Source organism: Peromyscus californicus, unplaced genomic scaffold (genome assembly GCF_007827085.1).
Source record: "Peromyscus californicus insignis strain IS unplaced genomic scaffold, ASM782708v3 Scaffold_11__1_contigs__length_118956290, whole genome shotgun sequence".
Lineage (NCBI taxonomy): Eukaryota > Metazoa > Chordata > Mammalia > Rodentia > Cricetidae > Peromyscus > Peromyscus californicus.
In genome coordinates this window covers 88,866,596-88,887,102 of record NW_026294402.1, presented here as the reverse complement: position 1 = coordinate 88,887,102, position 20,507 = coordinate 88,866,596, and the positions used below count along the sequence as shown (strand labels likewise).

At 43.5% G+C, this 20,507-nt stretch overlaps 1 protein-coding gene across 1 annotated transcript in view; it reads right to left on the bottom strand.

Annotated features, from left to right (window-relative positions):
• Positions 1 to 20,507, bottom strand: part of Slc9a9 (solute carrier family 9 member A9) — a 550,545-nt gene that overhangs the window by 515,266 nt on the left and 14,772 nt on the right. Inside the window, exon 2 of the mRNA XM_052716929.1 lies at positions 20,130 to 20,332. Coding sequence (XP_052572889.1) covers positions 20,130 to 20,332 — 203 coding nt within the window. The remainder of the gene's footprint in view (positions 1 to 20,129; positions 20,333 to 20,507) is intronic.

The window sequence follows — 20,507 nt, the reverse complement described above, 5'->3', positions numbered from 1 at the left end:
CTGCTAAATCAGAGTTCTGGGAGTGACTCCAATCCAGACAGTTTCTCAGAAAAGGCTGGATTTGCTGCTGCCTCAGCCTCCGTGGGAAATCCCACGGTCGTTTCCCTCAGACTTGTGCTCCAATCATGGCCTGGGTAGTGAGGTGGCTGTAAAGGCCTGGACTATTCATCTTTTAAATGAAAATACTGGTTTGTATATGTGTGTGGCAGGGGACGTTACCTGAGCAGAAAGTGAAGAAGGGCAGGGAGTAGAATTGCCCCAGTCAAAGGATTTACATTCATCAAGACACAAACTACAGATCAGACCCTGCCCACCAGAACCTCATGCAATCAGAAATATGTGTGTGTGGCCACTAGCCACACGGCATGCTCAGCTCTTGAACTGAAGGACTGAAATTTTACCTCTAACACTGGTGACCAGTGGCCGTCAGATAGCATATCAATATTTACACAGTTACCAAGAGTCCACATTCACACCATTTACGTTTTCAAACATTATATCTCACTCCTCAAGATGTGGATGATTTAAAACAACAGACCTGAGACTCTGAGATGCAAGCATTATCTATGTCTCAAGAAAACAGATTTCTAAGCATCAGAATTAAATCTTAAAGATAACAGGAGGACAGTAAACTATCAGCATGTTCACAACAGTGGCGTATATTTGAAATGCTATTTTGCATATGTACCCATATTTGACTAGAAACAGCCCACACATATGTTCCCAGAGGTAACCAACTAGAAAATTTCCAAAAACAGAAAGACTATTCCAAGCTTAATCCTTGAGGCTTCAGAAGGTTATAGATATGAAACTATATTTGGGCTTGAGCATGCAATGATTCAATATGACTTGTCTGGGAAGAAATACCAATGTTCTACTGACCTACTAAGTAAATAAGCACTAAAGAAACCACACTGGTGAAGGACCATGATTGATGTGGCTTAGTCCTACCAAAGACTGGTTTTAAAAACAGTATTTCATCACATCTGACAACATTCCTGAGTGGTAGCTCGCAAATGCAATTATTCCTATTTTTCAAAGACAGAAGGAGAAATTAATGGCATGCCCAGTGTCAGTCAACACGACAGGAATATCACTGGGAATTGAGTGTGTGTGTGTGTGTATGGGCCAACTAAATGCATACTTCCCAAGGGAACTAAGTTCATATAACTAAGAAAGATTTGGGACTAAGAATTGGGCATTTGTTATTTGGAGAATAGTTGATTCCTTCAGATAAGTAAAAACAGCTAGCAAAATGGCATATTCAGTCATCTCCAAGGTTTTAGCCACTGGAAATTTAGCAAACCTCTTGCCATAAGGAATATGAAGGTACATTGTATAACAGATTGATTCCACGAAGGCTATAAGCAAAGAAGGACAACAAACTGTATACCTGCGGCACAGGGCTGCGAGGTAAACTGTAATTTGCAGTTCTCCAACACAGAGAGCCCCCTCTGGGATGGCTGGCCTGTGGAAAGTCTTGATATCAAAGCAGTGGATGAGCTGGGATCTGCAGTATGGATGAGAGTCTGTCCATGGGCCCTCTACATACAGAGCCATGCTCATTCACCAGCCATAGGCCTCATGGGCTAGGATAGGTCAAGGCACAGGGGAAGGAAGCCGCTTTCGGGAGCTCAGTTATAGCTGGTAGCAAGTAACTTAAGTATTTTTAAATACTAAAATAAGTGAAGATACATTAAAAAGTAAACACCATGATCTGCATGCATTTTTAATGCAAATAGGAGACTTTAGAGGAAACTCAGATGACCCGGGGCACATAGCCACAGGACACATCTGGATACACGTGTCTTCTACCCCAGCTTCACTTTGGCTTGAACTACGGAAGTGAGAGAAAGGGCAGACTCAAAATACTCAAGGAGACTATGCTACGACACTAATCAGGTGACCGTGGTCTCCTTGCTCAACTTCTCCGAGTCCCATTTCCTCATTTGCACTTTGAGTAGGGCAGTGTGTACAAGCTAGTCGCTTCAGAGGATTAATGAATTTGGAGGATTCTGACTGCAATAGATCTGAGTCTAAATGAAAGAAAATGCTAATGGTCTGGGGATTGGAGACATGAAGCGTAAATTAACAAAGCAGAGGAATGGGGGAGGGGAGTCCCAGTGGGCCCAGGGTAGCCCAAACTAAACCTCTCTCAAACCCTGGTAATGAATTTGAGCTCTATTCACTAAAATATGAAGGAAAGTCAAGACACTTTTATAAGCAGAGTCAAATACTAAATGCTATTGGGAATTTGAACTTGTATGATCTCTAAGAGGTAGAATTTGACAATGGCTATGAAAGCACTGTCCAGATCACTTGATTTGGCAACATCTAATCTGAGAGTTTTTTTCCTTTTGCAAATAGACTTGTGTGCTTGGGAACCCCACAAAGCAGAGAAGAGGGTGGGATGAATCATGGCCTGGTTAGTCCATTGTGATATAACCCACAGCTAAAATTTGATGCGACTACTAGAAACGTAAGGAAGCAGCCTATGAATGGATAAAGTTGCTTTCTGCCATTTGTCAACTTGAAAGGACAAGGGGTAGAGCTGTATGTCTGGGACATGTAGCTGAAACTGCGCAGGGCTCACACACGCCATTTCCTTTTTCTCCTGGTCTGACATACAGACTGTTCCCTCGCTGTCAGGTGGGGTCTATGTCTGAGTTCCAACCAACTGAATCCAGAAAGAAGTTATAAATACTTCTTCCAAGTGGGTCCCCCGTTTTTGCTGTTCTCTCTCCCCCATGTATCCCTGAATTCCTCAAGCCAAACCTCCTTCCTAATCTCGCTTTCCATCTCCATCCTTCTGCTCTCTCATCTACTTCTCTATTAGCTGCAGAATGAGACCAACAGGAGAGACACTGAACGGATGCTTCAACATCCCCTACATATACTTTTGAATCTTTTAAATTTTGGGTCATGTGACTGTCTTACCTACTCAAAGAATAAAGTGTGTGTGTTTTCTTTTTTTCCTTTATAAAGATACATCCTTTGAGATTCGTTTGCCGACACATCAAAGCCGAGCTGGGTAAAAGGAAAACATTGTCAGGCTGCAGCTACCAAGCCAGCACAAGGGACTGTGAGTGCTGAAGGAGCTGGCTGTGACAGAGTGAGAAGAAACAAACCCAGGACACAGCTATTCACTCAACAAGGATTTGCTTAAAATAAACCAGGCATATGGCAGGGAGGATTAGCAGGGCTTAGGGTTGAAATAGAGAGGTAAAAATGAAAGAAAAGAAAGAAGAGACCTTGTTTTTACACCTGGATGAGTGACAGCGAATGTGGCTGGGGAGCCGCTGACGCGGCGAGGATGAGAGGGTCAGGACCCCAGAGGCCTGTGAGCATCAGCTCACTGAGTCTGACTTTCTGGAGCACTTGGAGAAGCGTTCTTGATGGCAGGGCAGAGTCAAGAAGAAACACTTCATAATCACTGGAGTGCAGCGGGGTCTCTGGGGAGTGAGTGCCGTGGAGAAGATAAGAGAGTAGAAGACAAGAAAGGCTGGAGAGAGAGAGAGAGAGAGAGAGAGAGAGAGAGAGAGAGAGAGAGAGAGAGAGAGACAGACAGAGAGACAGAGACAGACAGAGAGACAGAGACAGACAGAGAGACAGAGACAGAGAGAGAGAAACAGACAGAGACAGACAGACAGAGACAGAGATAGAAACAGAGACAGACAGACAGGCAGACAGAGACAGAGATAGACAGAGAGGGAGACAGAAATAGACAGAGACAGACAGACAGACAGAGATAGACAGAGAGGGAGACAGAAACAGACACACAGAGAGAGACAGAAAGAGAAACAGAGACATACACAAAGAGAGACAGACAGACAGATAGACAGAGACGTACACAAAGAGAGACAGACAGACAGACAGAGACAGATGGTGGGGCCGAGAGACGAAGACCTCAGCTGCAGAAGAGCCCAATAAAGAGCTACAGAACATTGCTGGATGCAGGTGCCAGCATCAGTGACAGATGCGCAGGGAGGCTGGGGCTTTGTGTACATAACCTCGTTCTCAGAATAATTTCTTAGCACCACATCTGGGACACATTTTCCCCAGTTATTCACTGTGTATGTGAAATTCAATCACTTCAGACAGGGGCAAGAATGCAAACTTTCAAAATGAACTGTGCTTTTGCTCAGGATGGATCACTGAGATGGACTGGGAAGGGACCAACTCCCCCCGCCCCCCCCCACGCACCCCCATGCCTAGATAATGAAACTGTGATTTGTGATCTGAAGATTGGGATTTCATGGTTTGGAAGCATAGGCTGGTCTTTTCGGGTTGACTTCAATGGAGAAGCGGGTACAGGGGTTATGGAAGAAGTGTGTGCTGAGAAAGCAGGGGCAGTGGGCTCCGGGCCCCTTTCTTGGGGAGTGGGTGTCTTGAGGGATCTGGAAAAATAGCAACTGGATATAAAGGAGGGAGAAGTGGGGGTGAATAAAGGGACAGAGATGATGAGCAGGAAAGAAGGAGATTGGGGGCTGGACAGAGGGGTAAAGCAAAATTAAGATTTTGAATGAGCTTAGGAAGAGAAATAAGTGGTAAAATCAACAGTGAAAATAAATGACGAGTGCCCCTCTTTAAATTAGTGAAATCTTACCCGGGACATTAAGACTGGGCTGGGCCACATTAAAGGATGACTGTTCGTGTAGAAAACACTCTCCCGTTTCTCCAGATTTGTATAGAGAACCCTTAAATCTTAAATGCGGTGGGCAGTTGTCAGAGCGCTGAATGTGCTTTACATAGGTGAGGGTTGGTAGACACAGGGTTGTCGGAGAGGGGCATCTTTAGAGGAACTACTTCATCTGGGAGGCAATGGGAGCAGGGTGCTTGTCTTGTGCCTGTCCAGCAGCTAAATCAGAGCTCAACTTCCCTTCCTGCCTGGGCTCAGCCTCCTTTCCTGCCTGGGCTCAGCCTCCTTTCCTGCCTGGGCTCTGCCTCTCTTCCTGCCCAGGCTCAGCCTCCCTTCCTGCCAGGGCTCAGCCTCCCTTCCTGCCTGGGTTCAGCTTCCCTTCTTGCCTGGGCTCAACTTTCCTTCCTGCCTAAGCAGTTTGACTTTGCCTGCTCTATACTCTCTGAGGCTGTTGTCAGGCTTTTATTGAACAAAATGTTCCTCTGACAAAATGTATTAGAATCCCTGGCCTGAAACTGAACCCTGGATCAATCAAGGCATCCATGTCAAGTCCTGGTCACTTGGGGGCAGCACTGGGCTTAGAAATTCTAAGCTAGAATCATTATCCTTTATTTTATTTATGGTCTTCGTTTTACTTCAAGATTCCTTATGGGGGTGGTGAGCTTTTAGATGGGACTATGTAGTACTGACTGGTTTGGTACTCACTACGCAGGCCAGGTGATGTAGCACTGGCTAGTTTGGTGCTCACTACGCAGGCCAGGTTGATCTCAAATTTGCAGCAAGTCTTTTATGTCAACTGCCCGAGTGCTAAGACGGCAGGCATGTAACTTGCTCCACATATTTCTGGAAATTGAAAGTGATATGTGTCTGGTTGAAGTCCATCTTCGTCTCAGCCAGGAAGCAAGGTACACCTGGAAGTCAGTGTCTTTTCCTTCCTCAGCTATATTCTTTAATTCTGTAAGATGTGTCCATAAACAATAATTGGTACTGTGCATTGTCTCTGTTGTAGGAATTTAATAAATATCCTTTTGTGTCCTGACTTCCACGTATGATATCGGTTTTCAAGTTTATCTATACTAATGAACATGTGGATCTTGTCTATTTGCTTAAACTGCCTTGGAACATTCTACTGGATGAATGGATCCAGATTTTCTTCTCTGATGGACAGTTAGGTTGGTTTCTATCTTCCACCAACACACAACACTGAAGTAGACATTCTTGGATTTATGTCTTTGGGTACACTCAAAAGCCTTTCTGGAAGTGGACTGCTACACAGTAAGCAACATGTACTGCCTCTTTATAGATATTACTGCTGGTTACACCATTTACACTCACACCGGGGATTATTTGACTATTTTCTCACATTCTAGCTAATGATAACTTCCTAATTTGATGGCATCTTGATTAATAGTAAACATCATATTGCTTACTTTGTTTCCGATTATGAATGAAATAAGTATATTTATTTTGCTTGTTGGGCTTTTATGATATTTCTTCAGGGTAATTCTTGATCATATATCTTTTATCCAGTTTGGTTTTCCTTATTGATTAGTTTATTTGCAGAATCTGGTTACAATTCTGTTTAGTTACTTATATTTCAAATACATTCTTCTAGTCTTAAATCTCCTTCAACAATTTGTTTTTGTGACATTGTTGAAAGTTTCATATAATTTTAATGCTGTGAAAAGTATGCATTTTTATATTATGAGTTATAGTGATGGCTTTATTTTTCCATATTTATATTTTTCCTTACAATACTGTAACTATATTCCCCCCCAATTTGACCATTTTTGTATTGTATTCTACAATTAGGTCTTTAATTCTCACGAAATTTGTATGTTACAGACATGAAGTAGGACTCGGTAATTTTCTTTCTGTCACATGGAGAGCCAGTTGTCCCAGGGAAAGTCCTAGTTTTCAGGATTTCATCCTCTCCCCACTTATCTCTCTTGAATTTGTGGCCACTGTCTAGTGCTTTTCCAAAGATGCAGGAAGCACTCATTTCAATAAATATTGCATACCTTCCATCAGAAAGAGGGCTCACGTAGTGCTCCAAAACACAGGGGGAATTTTGGATAGATGGCATTCACTAAAATATCACTCACACCAGCGACAATTTAAAAAGACAAATACCAAGCACAAGTCTGTCCACTCCACTCACGTTTATAAACATCTGAGAAAAGGTTTAAGTCTAAATAAGCACAGGAAGGTGCAAAGTTTTAAATCCTGTCTAAACCTCCTGAAAATAAATGCACATAATAAGATAGCCTGAATATCTAGAAACTTTTGTGGTAGTTATATTGTAGAATTATTTGGTTTCTTTTTTTTCAACATACACATTTCTGCCTAAAATAGACAATGTGATGCTATCTGGAAGTTATATCAAAATTGTAATAAAATTCATGTCACAAATAATAACAACTACACACATTCCAAACAAATTGGAGTGACAAAGAAAGAAGACCTGTGTGTATACCACTTAGCAATTCATCATCATAATTCACAAATATAACAAATTATATTTCCATGATGCTGTTTTGCTTTTCAAACTTCCTTTTCACATAGCAACTCAGTTTTTCTTCCCTACAAACTTTCCAGTGAAATATTGTGAATGCCTTATTTTTACAGATGTGGAACGAAAACCCTGGTACGTGATTTTCCCAAAGTCACATACCTGGTAAGCAACTTGGCCTAGACCCAAACTTTAGATTCCAACTGCTTTACTGACAGAAAACGTAATTTTAGTGAAAGGAAGAACAGTCGATACAGTGAGCACCTACTAAACTCCAGCCAACATTTTAAGTTCTTTGCATGCATTTTTTTTTATTATAATTCATGAGGGCCTTGCACTGTAATCAGAAATATCTTACTTTTACAAATGGGGGAAATTGAACTTAAGGAGTTTACCTAGAATTCCTCAAGTCACATCGATATAAAGTAACATTTGAACTAAGTCTTACCACTCAGGGACTGGCCTCTATCCCTCTGCACCCAAAAGAAGATCAAAATCACACAGTCCACTGATGCATGCATCCCTCATCACCTGCTATGTACAAAGTGTTCCAGACAGCACCATGGCACCAAATCAGCAAGGCCTGGAGAGACTCCCGCCTTTTGCTAAGTGTCTTGACCTCGCAGATGAGTCCCCGTGCCACCTACGTGGCTCTTGACTAAGGTGACCATATGGCCTGGCTGCACACGACGCCTCTTGTCTTCTCCTGCTCATACACAGCCTCTCCCTTCGCTCTCAAGTTCCGGCCTGCGAGACAAAGGCAACAGCTGCTTCCTCCTGACCCTAGATACCAAGACGTCTGACCCATTAACCGGCTCGACACTTGGACAGACTGCTTCTGGTCTCTTCCGGCCTGACCTTCATGGGGTGGTGGCCTGCCATGCCTCACAGTCTGTGGTTTTGGCGTGACAGGGAGGCTCAATTCTAAGACTGGCGTAGGATAGACAGAACAGTAAAGAGCAAGTGGACAAGAGAAGGGCCTGTTCTCCCATCTCCCCATAGCGAACTTTCCTTAGCACCTGTGCAGCCAATATATTCTTCCATCAAGAGATCACATGAGAATAGGAAGAAGCAAAGTGCTAGAGAGGCCCACAGAAATCCACAAAGATACCCCCACAACAGACTGCTGGCAATGGTCGAGAGACAGCCCGAACTGACCTACTCTGGTGATGGGATGGCCAAACACCCTAATTGTCGTGCTAGAAACCCCATCCATCGACTGAGGGAACTGGATGCAGAGATCCACTGCCAGGCCCTGAGTGGAGCTCTGGGAGTCCAATTGGCGAGAAAGAGGAGGGTTTATATGAGCGAGAATTGTTGAGACCAAGGTTGGATAAAGCACAGGGACAAACAGCCAAACGAATGGAAACACATGAACTATGAACCAATGGCTGAGGGGCCCCCAACTGGATCAGGCCCTCTGAATGGGTGAGACAGTTGATTGGCTTGATCTGTTTGGGAGGCATCCAGGCAGTGGGACCAGGTCCTGTGCTCATTGCATGAGTTGGCTGTTTGAAACCTGGGGCCTATGCAGGGTTGCTTGGCTCGGCCTGGGAGGAGGGGACTGGACCTGCCTGGACTGAGTCTACCAGGTTGATCTCAGTCCACGGGGGAGGCTTTGCCCTGGAGGAGATGGGAATGGGGGGTGTGCTGGGGGGAAGGGGACGGGGGCGGGAGGGGGGAGAACAAGGGAATCCGTGGCTGATATGTAGAACTGAATTGTATTGTAAAATTAAAAAAAAATAAATAAATAAATAAAAAAGAGTGAATGCTTTTTTTTTCCCCCCAGTCTGGAGTCGATCTTATTTTCTTGGCCAACCTTGATACCTCAGGTCAAAGACACCTTGCTTCTATCATACCTAGACATAGGGGAATCCCAGTCTCACCATTTCTTTCTAAGCCTAGCAACTGTTTTGAGTTTGCCTTAGCCTTATCAGGCTCAGCTATGAACTGCGCATACAGTTTCCCCATCATAAGATCTCACCAGGGAGCAACTGGCCTGGGGAAGCTGGACTGGGAAGGGCTGAGTCAGCAAGAAACACTGTCAGAGCAGGATGGAGGGGGCGGGAGGGGAAGGCGTGTGTGCTGACGTCAGCAGAAAGTAGGATTAAGATGAGGCAATGCACTTTAGAATGGTGCATTCACCTTAAAATTGGTGCCGGAAGAAAGCTGCAGACCTCCTAAGTAGACCCACCTCAGGCCTCTCACTCTAGGGGAATAAATGCTGTCCGGGGCAAATGCTACAGAAATGGGAAATGGAAGCAGACTAATATTTACGACATATCTGACACTGATTTTCACATTTAGCTTTGGAAAACGAACCTCTGCTGTAGGTACCACTAACCGCTACATTACAGATGAGGGGATTTGCTCAGAGAAATTAGCTTGCTGGTGCTATTCCTGAGAGTGGCCAAATGAGAGTCACTCCTGGGTCTAAACTGGAAGGGGTGATGCACTTCCTCAGGTCACATTAGAGGTGCCTGAGTTTAAACTGAGGGTATGAGGTTCTATCTGCCAGGGGATTATTAAGACAGCCATTGTGGGAGACGGACTTTTTAGAGAGATCAAAACTGAAATGTTTGGATACTTCCAATTACCCTGAAAATAACATTATTTAAGCACATGGTCTATCCTGGCAAATCATCTCTCCTGAGGGAATAAAATCTTACAAGCTGGGTTGGAAACATTTCCCAACTCCTGTGGCATAAATATTCCTATTGTGACCCATTTCATGCTGTCAAATTTAACAACCGGCTCATCAGATTCTGAAAATTTACTGAAATTCAGCTGAGAAGAGCTGGGAGAGTCTCACATTTCAGTGGGGTCCCCTGAGTTCCACTCTGTGTTAACTGACTTAGGTGTGGTTTGGGGACATAAAACCTAGCTGGAGGAGATCAGTATTGTGACACCGTGAAGTGCCATCTAGATGAGAGGCCTCTCTGGTGAAGACCTTGCTGCATCTGCTGCCAGGGGTGTGATCAGTCCACTCAATGACTGCCAAGGCTACAGAGCCACGCCACCCAAGATCATGCCCTTTCCAGAATGTCTCCTGTCCAGACCCTGAATGGTCTGGTCCTTTAGGGGCCAGATCACATGGTTCAGATGAGGCTAGCTCTGAGACCACAGCTTCCCAAGCAGACAGCAAAACCCGAGGCCTGCTTCTCTTCTCATGTGCTTCTGCCCTCAGACTTCTTCCTCCTCGAGGCGTAAGTGAAACTTCCGAGTACTTGTACCCTGCTCCCCAAATGCTGCCTGTGTTGTGGGCCGTGCTTCTCTGGGAACTCAGTAACAATAGGCAAGAGAAAAGGCAAGATTAGTGTGACTTCTGGTGTCAAGCTCAGTCGGCAGAGGAATTGCATCAATCAGTGCTCAGTAGGCCTTGGCGTGAGAAACGATCTGAGAGGGACTGGAGTGGGTACAGTTAGCATGATTGCACCTGTGGGTGCTATCTCAGGACCAATAATAATAACAACAATAATAATAAATGAATAAATGGAATACATGTTGTTTTTTTAAAAGAAATGTTATGAGAGGAGCCGTGTAGAGGCCCCTCACCCTCCACCCCAGCTTAAGACAAGCCAGCTGCCTGACCAGCATCCTTCAGTTCTGCCTGCCCTGTGCCAGCCACGCAGGCTACTAGGGAGAGGCTTCTGGCAGGTGGCCCAAGGAGAAAAGTGGGGAATGCCATGGGACTGAGCTTTATGTAACTGCTCCCTGGAGACCAGCGATGATGAAAGCGCAGTTCTGCCAGTGTAGTATTTTCGAAGGAGCAAAGCAAATGGGGAGAGATAGTGAAAGATCCATTTGCAGTTTTATCTGCTCAGACTCAGTGTCTCAGAGGAAGCCTCCTTCTTCCCCCTGCTCCTTCTTTCTCCCCTGTGCTTGGCCTTCTCTTCGGTCTCTCTGCCCTCGTTTCTCCCTGTCAGAATATTCGGAGGTGAGGCTTGTAGCAGTCCAGGCCTCTGACTAGCAAGAACCATTTCGGAGCCCGTGTAGTTTTACCCTGAGGATAAACCTATGACACACTTCGGTACAAAATAGCCAGCAGGTAAGACAGGACACCGTGGCAGTGACAGATGGCAACACAGAGCGATCTGACAGATACCTACTTGCACCATCTATTCATGTGCCAAGATCTACCGAGTACCCACCATGTGACAGGCACTGGGAACACAATGTGACAGAAAGCAGACCTAGGCCCTGACCTCCTGGAGGCTTTGCAAGTTTGGGGAGGAGAGACATTAATCAAAGCATCATAGAGAGAAATACTGACTTCTGACACTACTAACTGCAAAAGGAGAGTGGGGGGGGGGGGGGTGCTGAGACTATGGACTTGTGACACAAAATAACTTGATTCTGGAATGTAGTGGCATGGGGTCATTTAAGACAGGGACAAGCACTCCTCAAAGGCTTATCTGCTCCCAAGAACATTCCCATACCAGGCCAGTACACACACACACACACACACACACACACACACACACACACACACACACACCCCTTGTCACTGTGGAGGTAGAATACCATAGATTTCATAAGAGTGGAATTTCTGAAGAAGTTGCTGTGGTTTTCATATGTCCTCCAGAGCTTTGAGTTAGAAACTCAGTCCCGATGCAACTTCACGGCTAGGTAGGGCCTTTAGGAGACAGGCCAATGAGGGCTATGTCTGAAGAATGGATTGGCATTGTTCTCAGGAGTGGATTACTGTAGAGTGTTGCACTAGTTATTTTTTTTGTATCTATGTGAAAATATTGTCCTAAGAGAGGAAGGGTCTACTGTGGCTGCTAAGAGATTTCAGTCCATCATGGAGAGGAAGATGCAGCAAAAGCAGACTGGGACTGGACCACTTCCACCAGCCAGGCCATACCCTTATAAGGTCTCCACAGCCTTCAAAATAGAGCCAGAAACTGAAGACTGCATATTCAAAAGGTGAGCTATTGTGGAATATTAGTTTAAGATGTGTTACATTCACTTGTGCTGTGAAATATTTTTTTAATAATGCAAAGATGCGTTGCATTCTTTTATGTTGCATTTGTTTAACTCTGTAAAGCTGTGTTACTTTGCCTGTCTACAACTCCTGATTGGTCTAATAAGGAGCTGAATGGCTAATAGCTAGGCAGGAGAGAGGTATAGGTGGGGCTGCCAGGCAGACAGAATAAATAGGATAAATCTGGGCTTGAAAAAAAAGAGTACGGAGTGAGAAAAGGAGGAGAGGAGGATGCTAAGGGCCAGCCACACAGCCAACTACGGAGTAAGAAGGAAAGAAAGATATGTAGAATAAAGAAAGGTAAAAAGCCCAGAGGCAAAATGTAGTTAAAGAGAAACGTGATAATTTAAGTTAGACAAGCTGGCTAGAAACAAGCCAAGCTAAGGCCAGGCATTCATAAGTAAGACTAAGTTTCCATGTATTTATTTGGGAGTTGGTGGCAGGCCCCCAAAGAGTAAAATAATCAATTATAGTGAGCCTCTGGGGGAACATTCTAGATTCAAACCCTAACAAGTGTGTTCTTGGAAGATGAATGAGTTTTGGTCCCCTTCCCCCACTTCCTGCCCTTACCACTTGATGACTTCTTCTATGCCGACACTGTAAGAAGGGCCCTCTCTAGATGGGTACCTTGATCTTTGGTTTCTAGTCTTTAGAAAGACAAGCCAAGTTTACCTTCATTATGTTACCTTGTCTGGTGGTGTTCCACTATTAAGGCCCAGAATGGACCAAGACAGAACTAGTTAAAGTAAAAATACAGTTCTAATAAAACATGTGACATTGTGCTGATCCCTAATGTGAGGTGTCCCATATGCTAGGGAGTTGTGATGAGAGGAGAATTCAGTTGTATTTCATTTTTGGTTAATCCTTGAAGACTTCTATTTTTATATGTGTGTTATAATGTAGGGTTTTGCTTGTATGTAATTTGTAAACAAATAGGGTTATAGGTGCTCTGGGGCATTTTATTGAGGAGTTTGTGTTTACTATTATGGTTTGGGTGTGGTAACATTGTGACTGAAGGCTGGTCTCCAGGATAACATTGTCAGAATATGGACCCTTTGGAAGGTGGAGCCTAGGTCCTGAGGTACTTCTCATGCAACCCCCTTGAGTTCTTTAGAGATGTCTGTTACATGAACAGGAAGCCTGGTTGTAAGCCACCCACCCTTGCTCCTGTTCGAGATGTGACCTTCTTTTCCTGAACATTTTGCCACTGTTAGGCGATACCATCTGACTCCCTCATCATAGACCAACCCAATGGGACTGCCTTTTTATAACAATGTATCAATTAAAAATTTTATAAATGAACTTTCTTCTTTATAACAGATGTTGTCTTATCTAAGGTTTAGAATGAAAGCAGCTAAGTGTCCAGATAGCCTCATGGCCCTCTCTGCCAAGCTCGAGTTGCACCGGGATCCTCTCATGCAGTACAACCAAGACTGGTCAGAATGGAGAAGCACAAATCACCACACCTGTTTCTTTGTAGAATATGAAGGATAAAACCTACTGCATTGAGAGGATCCCACCAACGTTTCTCCAATCCCTGATGCTGATTAATCACCCAGAGGCTCGCTCCCTCCCAGAATGCCTAGAAAAGCTTTACAAGAGACTGTCCCCCAGCCCTTCTTTATCCTTCCCGAGAGTGCTCCAATGTTAACTGCACATATTTATCTCCTGGTCCAGCCATGTTCCCTGGTTAAACTGTACCTGTTGCCAGAAGAGCTCCGGCCTTGGCCTCTGTGCAAGAAACTCATCAAGCAGAGTGAAAGACCAAAAGGCTCACAGATAAACATAAGAATCAGAAGGAAGATTTGGACAGTGAGAAAAACAATCAATGAATTGACCCACTTAATGGGAGCAACCAAATTAAAGCTGCACAATTAGCTGTGTCCATAAGTTTCTTTAAAACATCCTTAAGAATCATGCTCACATTAGTCATGTTCTGTGACCTACTGGGTGAGGACCAGATTCTCTTTTTTGACACAACAGGACATTATAGCTTAGCACCCCAGAGCCACTTCCCTTAACCAACTGATAGTGTTACTTTTCAAACAGGAAGTGAAGACTTAGCAAAATTTTTACTGATGAGTTTCCTTTGTCGGTAAACTGTAGTCATCTGATTTATGGGGGAGAGGAACAATAAATTTAACTGTGCTGACAACTTTTTAAAAATGCACTTGATCTGCACGGCATCCCAGCCGAAGGCACTGCTCACCCTTCCAGCTCAGCAGTGTACATATATGTAACATAATATTGGCCCCAACAGGTTAAAATTAAAGACACCGTAGATCCACCAAACAGCTTCAGCAAATGGTGTTGCGAATCAAATGGATAGTTCCGGAGCAGCACAGGACATGTGCAGCCGGCTGCTTTGAATGCACATCTACTCAAACACGTGCCGCACTGTTTTCACTTGTCTCCAAGTCAAATACCCATTTCCTCTCCTACATCTTTACCTGTGTTGAGCATGACGAGAACAGGTTTAGCAGATGGTATTTCCTGAAGTTTACATGCAGCACAAGCACACAGCACATCGCTGCTGCTGTAAATGCCAGGAGCTCTCAATTTTCCAGCTTTATACTTTCCTACTGGAAGGAGTGCATGAAGGCATCGAGCTGTGCTCTGTTTCCAAGCACCACGGGCAGCTAACCAGACCAGAAATGCGTGCGTTCATATAAAACCTTCCAAGAGATGATGGGAATTCCTCCCTGTCTCTCCAAATCCTTGACATTTCATCCAAGCTCCAAACTCCATTCTTCTAAGAGTAAAACTAACTATCAGGTCCTAATATGTAGATACAAAGGCTGAATACTCATTGTAATACATGCCCAAAAGGAAGGGGATCCAGTGGGGCCCTGTGGTGGCTTCTGTTCCCCCCTAGACCTGCCCATCTCCTCCTGCCTGTGAAGCTGAAATTCCCTGGGCCTCAGCCTCTTCTCTATGGGCTTTTGGAGAGCCTGGCCAGCGTGTGGGTATAATAAGCTGTCAGGGTTCAGGATCAAATGCTGTGAGTCTCCGTGTGGCTTCTTCCCACTGGCACTGGAGTCTGGGCCATCATGTAATCTCTGTAGACTCTATTTTATTATCTGCATATGTACAAGTAATATGAGAGGATAACTGAAAATTTTAAAACATTCAGCATCCAGGACACTATAATTCTATCAAATTCAGGATGATAATTTTCACACATTGCATGTTTCTCCAGATGTGTATATATTGGCAAGTTTTCAGTTTTATTCAATTATCCATTTCTTTATTCACTCATCAGATATTTATTCAGCATGAGGCACCATGGCAGGCTTTAAGGATACACTGGTCAATGACAGGCATGGTCTCTGTCCTTGCAAAGTTTGATGTCTAGGGTGTGGTATATCTCTCCCAGGGGATGTTGAATAAATGAATAAACCAGCCTCACAATTTAGTGTCCCTGACATTTACTAAGCACCCACGTGTTGCAGTATCCATGCAGCACCGTGGCTGGAGGAAGTGAGAGTGACAGAGATGTTGGCAGTGTGGGACAGCAGTGACAGCAGCAGGCAGTAAGAGTGGGAGCAGTGAGAGCAGTGTGGTGCAATGGCTGGCGCTTCCTGTACAGCATCTCATTTAAACTAAAACAACCCCACAAGACAAGTCTTATTAAGAGTTCATCTCACAGAAGTGAGGATAGATTGGGGCCTACCAAAGACTGGGGAGAGTAGTGGGAAGGGAAGGACAGAAGTTGATCACTGGGTGCTATCTTAGTTTCTTTTTCTGTTGCTATGATAGAATACCATGATAAAAAGTAATTTAAAGGCCAAGTAATTTATTTTGGCTACAATTCAGGGGTACAACCATCACATAGGGAAGTCACAGCTGTGGGAGCTGAAAGCAGCTGCATCCACGGCCAAGAAGCAGACAGCATGGGTGCTTGGCGCCCTTTCTCCCTTCTTACGTAGTCTGGGACCCAAGACCAGGAATGATGCCAACGACTTTTAGGATGGGTCTTTCCACCTCAGTTAATGTGATCAACCCCTCAAGAGTCATGCCCAAGGATTGCATCATCCCTCAGGGGATGCCTAGAGCGGTGGTTCTCAACACTCCTGATGTTTCGACCCTTTAATACAGTTTCTCGTGTTGGGGTGACACCCCAAACATAAAATTGTTTTTGTTACTACTTCATAACTGTAATTTTGCTACTGTTATGAATCGTAATGTCAACATTTTTGGAGATGGAGGTCTGCCAAGAGGATTGAGACTCAGGTTGAGAAGCAGTGGCCTAGAGGCTCATATCCCAGGTGATTCCAGGTCCTCCGAAGCTGACAACTGACACTGGTCATCACAGGCACTAAGTCAGTAAGACAGGAGTAAGGATTTCTTGAGCTAGGGGATGACTCAGTGATTAAGAACACTGCTGTTCTTGGAGAAGACCAGAGTCTGATTCCTAGCACCAACACTGGGTGGCTCGTAGCTGTAACTCCACTTTTAGGGGCATCCAGCACCTCTGATCTTTAACTTCCAAGGGCACTTGTACTCACATCCACATCCACATCCACGTAATTTAAAATAATAGAAACAGATTTTTTTAAAGGCTGTCTGTTGTGCTTTTGTTCACTTAGTAGGATGATTACTAATAATGGTAACACACTTACTGCAGTCTACAAAACTAGAAAAAGGATTGTGGTTGTTTCTACTTTAAGGAAATGGCAAATGTTTGAGATGATGGGTATGTTAGAGTTATTTAATTGTATTCTACGGTATGGATGTATGTGAAAACATCACATGATACCCCATTAATGTATACAATTTTATGGGGTTTTTTTTGGTTTTGGTTTTGGTTTTTCAAGACAGGGTTTCTCTGTGTAGCTTTGCGCCTTTCCTGGAACTCACTTGGTAGTCCAGGCTGGCCTCAAACTCACAGAGATCCGCCTGGCTCTGCCTCCCGAGTGCTGGGATTAAAGGCGTGCGCCACCACCGCCCGGCACAATTTTATGTTTTTATGTAGCATTTAAAAAAAAAGTTTAGAGAACTAATCAGTGGATAAGTGCCGTTTGTTACTCTTGCAGAGGACCCAGTTCAGTTCCCAGCACCCATAGGCAGCCCACAACTATCAATATCTCCAGTTCCAGAGGATACAACCCCCTCTCTGACCTCTGCAGAAACTAGGCACTCGTGCGATGGGCATACAGCTATGCAAGCAAAATACTCATATAAAATAAAATAGATAAGTCTTTAAAATATTTTTGAAAAAGAATGTTGGGAACTACAGTTATTTAAATGAACCTAGGGGAAATGACATACTGTGTGATCCATGTTACCCCCTTATAAACCTTCCATGAATGGATCCTTTTGTGGAGTCTCTTTTTATCTAACAGAAATTAACCAATTGATATAAACAGATGCACTCAAGAGAACTCAAGAAGCCAAGCCAATAACTACATTTCTACACATCTAGAGCTTGCCCATATTGTCACGTGAGCAACAAATACCAAGTAAGTCATACTCCAGTTATTTAAGAGCAAAAGCCAGTCCCCTTAGAGTCACCTAACAGTAAGGACTCTGGGAGATGTCTTGTTCCCCAGCAGCAGAGATGGGAGTATTTGTACTGGGCACAGAGTCACCGACTACAAACCCAAGGCATTTGAAGCACCAAATGCTGGCCTTGACTCAAAGTTTCATGGCTTAGAAGTGTATCCAGAAGATGCCTGAGCTAGTCAATGTCAAAAAAAAAAAAAAAAACACCCTAGGGACACAGCTCATCATCTGACCATGGAAAGAAATATTTTCATCTCTTGCCTTAGGTTTTCAAAAGAAAACACTTGATTGTGGCTGCTGATAAAGAAATTACTGTATCGTAACACAGTACCAAAATTTCTGGCCAGGTATTTATGGGCAGTCCTGCTAGAGAACAAAATTGCTATGGCAACAGGAATAATTCCAGCATCCTTGGAGAATCAACCTGTCTGGAGTACTGCTGTGTAGAAATACAGACAAAATTGGGTAGGAGCAGAAGGAGAGAAGTAATTTATATCCAGGAAATGCCAAATGTAAAACTGGCCAGGTGTTCTGGTACATGCCTGTGAGCCTAGCACTTGGGAGGCTAAGGTGATTTCAAGGATAGCCTGGGCTACATAGAGAGTTCTAGGAAATATTAGGGTACACACAGAGACCTTGGCTCACAATAAGTAAACAAATAAAACTGAAATCTTTTAAAATTAACATCCTGTCTTAACAAGTTTTATAGAAATTACTTTTGATAAATAATTTTCTATAAAATTATCTTTGATAAGTAATTTTCTATTATCCTTTTGGATAAAGAGAATCATATGACTGAGATCATTCAAAACATAACCTGGAAGTTGCTCCATTTATTACAGAAGTGTATTATTTAGCTTTCTTGCTGTGTGCTCAAATCTACCTGCCTAGTTAAGTGTGATTTGGCTTAATATTATAATTTGACTTTCCTTAGTCCTAGCAAGTCTTATCACATACTTAATATAGAAATATACTAGTGGAAGATAATGAAGAAAAAGACAAAAAACTGTAAATCAGTCATCTTGAAAAAGGAAAAAAATAGAAAACCAAATCCCTCCCCTACTTCTCTAAACCTCTCAAAAGCAGGAAAGTGTGTGTGTGTGTGTGTGTGTGTGTGTGTGTGTGTGTGTGTGTGTGTGTGTGTGTGTGACAGAACCAAAAGAGTGTCTGGGTTTCTGAAGCTTGAGTTACAGGCAGTTGTGAGCCATCTAATTGGGAATCTAACTTGGGTCCTCTGGAAGAGCACCAAGCACCCTTAACCACTGAGCCACCTTTCCAGCTCCCCCTTTTTTGTGCCCAAAATGTGTGTTTTTGTTGTTCTTGGCTTTTTGTTTGTTTTTGAAACAGAATTTCTCTGTGTGGCCTTGGCTGTCCTGAAACTCACTTTGTAGACCAGGCTGTTCTCGAACTCAAAGATCTACCTGCCCCTGCTTCCTGAGTGCTGGGATTAAAGGCATGCTTTACAACCACATGGAAATATGTTTTAATAAGAAAATTAAGTCTGTATGCAATAAAGGTGATAAAAAGTATATTACCATCCAATCAGAGAGTGCTCACCTGTGATCCAAAGACTCTGAAATAATTCCTGCAAGCTTCTGGCTTCTACCACACGTGCTCATTGAAAACAAGAACTCACCATCTCATGGGTGATGTTCAACACACAAAATACCACAAGGGATAGTTGAAGCTAACTCCTCATCCTAAGTGTTTGCAGTAGGAGCATGGTTTCTTGCTAGTGGCCAAAGTAGCTAAGCTATCATCAGTGTGCAATACAACCTCTCTCTCTCTCTCTCTCTCTCTCTCTCTCTCTCTCTCTCTCTCTCTCTCTCTCTCTCTCTCTCTCTCTCTCTCGGTGTATTTTGCTGGAACTCAAGCCCAGAACTTCACACATGCCAGACAAGTGTCCTATCACTGAACTGCATCTCAAGCTTGAAATTAGTTTTTAAAAATATGAATCATTTTGCATTTTTTAACCAAAAAATTCCTTAAACAACCATGGTGAAGATTTCTTGGGTAGACTCTAGGTTAGTGTATTTATAAGCAGCTAACCAGCAACCAGTGCCTTATATTGGAAGCAAAGGCCATCCAAAGATCAAAGTTCACAAATGGAAACATTTTCATTCCTCTCTATTTCCTCTTTTGCCTGGGGAGGTTTGAACCAAATTGCCAGCTGGTAACATGTACAACAACACTAAAATCACACTCATGAACACTGGGATTCATCTTAAGAAAGGAAAAATGGCTGAAAGATTTTATCTTTAAAGGGAATTAAATACAGTTCTGGCTTGTGGGAGAATTATATTAACATCTTTCCCCAAACTTTATGAAAAATACTGACAACTATGTTTATATAGCCAACTAAATGCCCTGGTGTTACAGTGTTGAAGAGGACAGACGTGTAGGTATACATCTTATATAGAGAAGCTTATATATATAGTGCCATCAATTATGGAAAATGAAGCTACATGTGCGGACAGGGTCCTTACCTTCTCCAGTATGGCGTTGCCTTGGTGGGGACTGATATTGTGCTGGCTGATTTCTCTCTTGTACTTATATTCATAAACCTGGTCAGTGATGTTGATCAGCAGAGTTGATGGGCTGAACGACAATTTCCCACATTCATAGACGGTTCCACTCTCAATATCGGTTGGGGCTGTGGCATATCGTAAAATTAATCCCATTATGAGACCTAAAATGAACAACAAATAATTGTTCTGGAAGAAGGAAACCTAAATCTCTGATAATTGAATGACCCAAACTTTTGATTTGGAACCAATAGAACTGACACAAAGAAACAGGAGGCCTTTGCTTGGTTTGAAAATTGTTCACTCATAGATACTAATTCATTGGGATGTGTTGTTGGA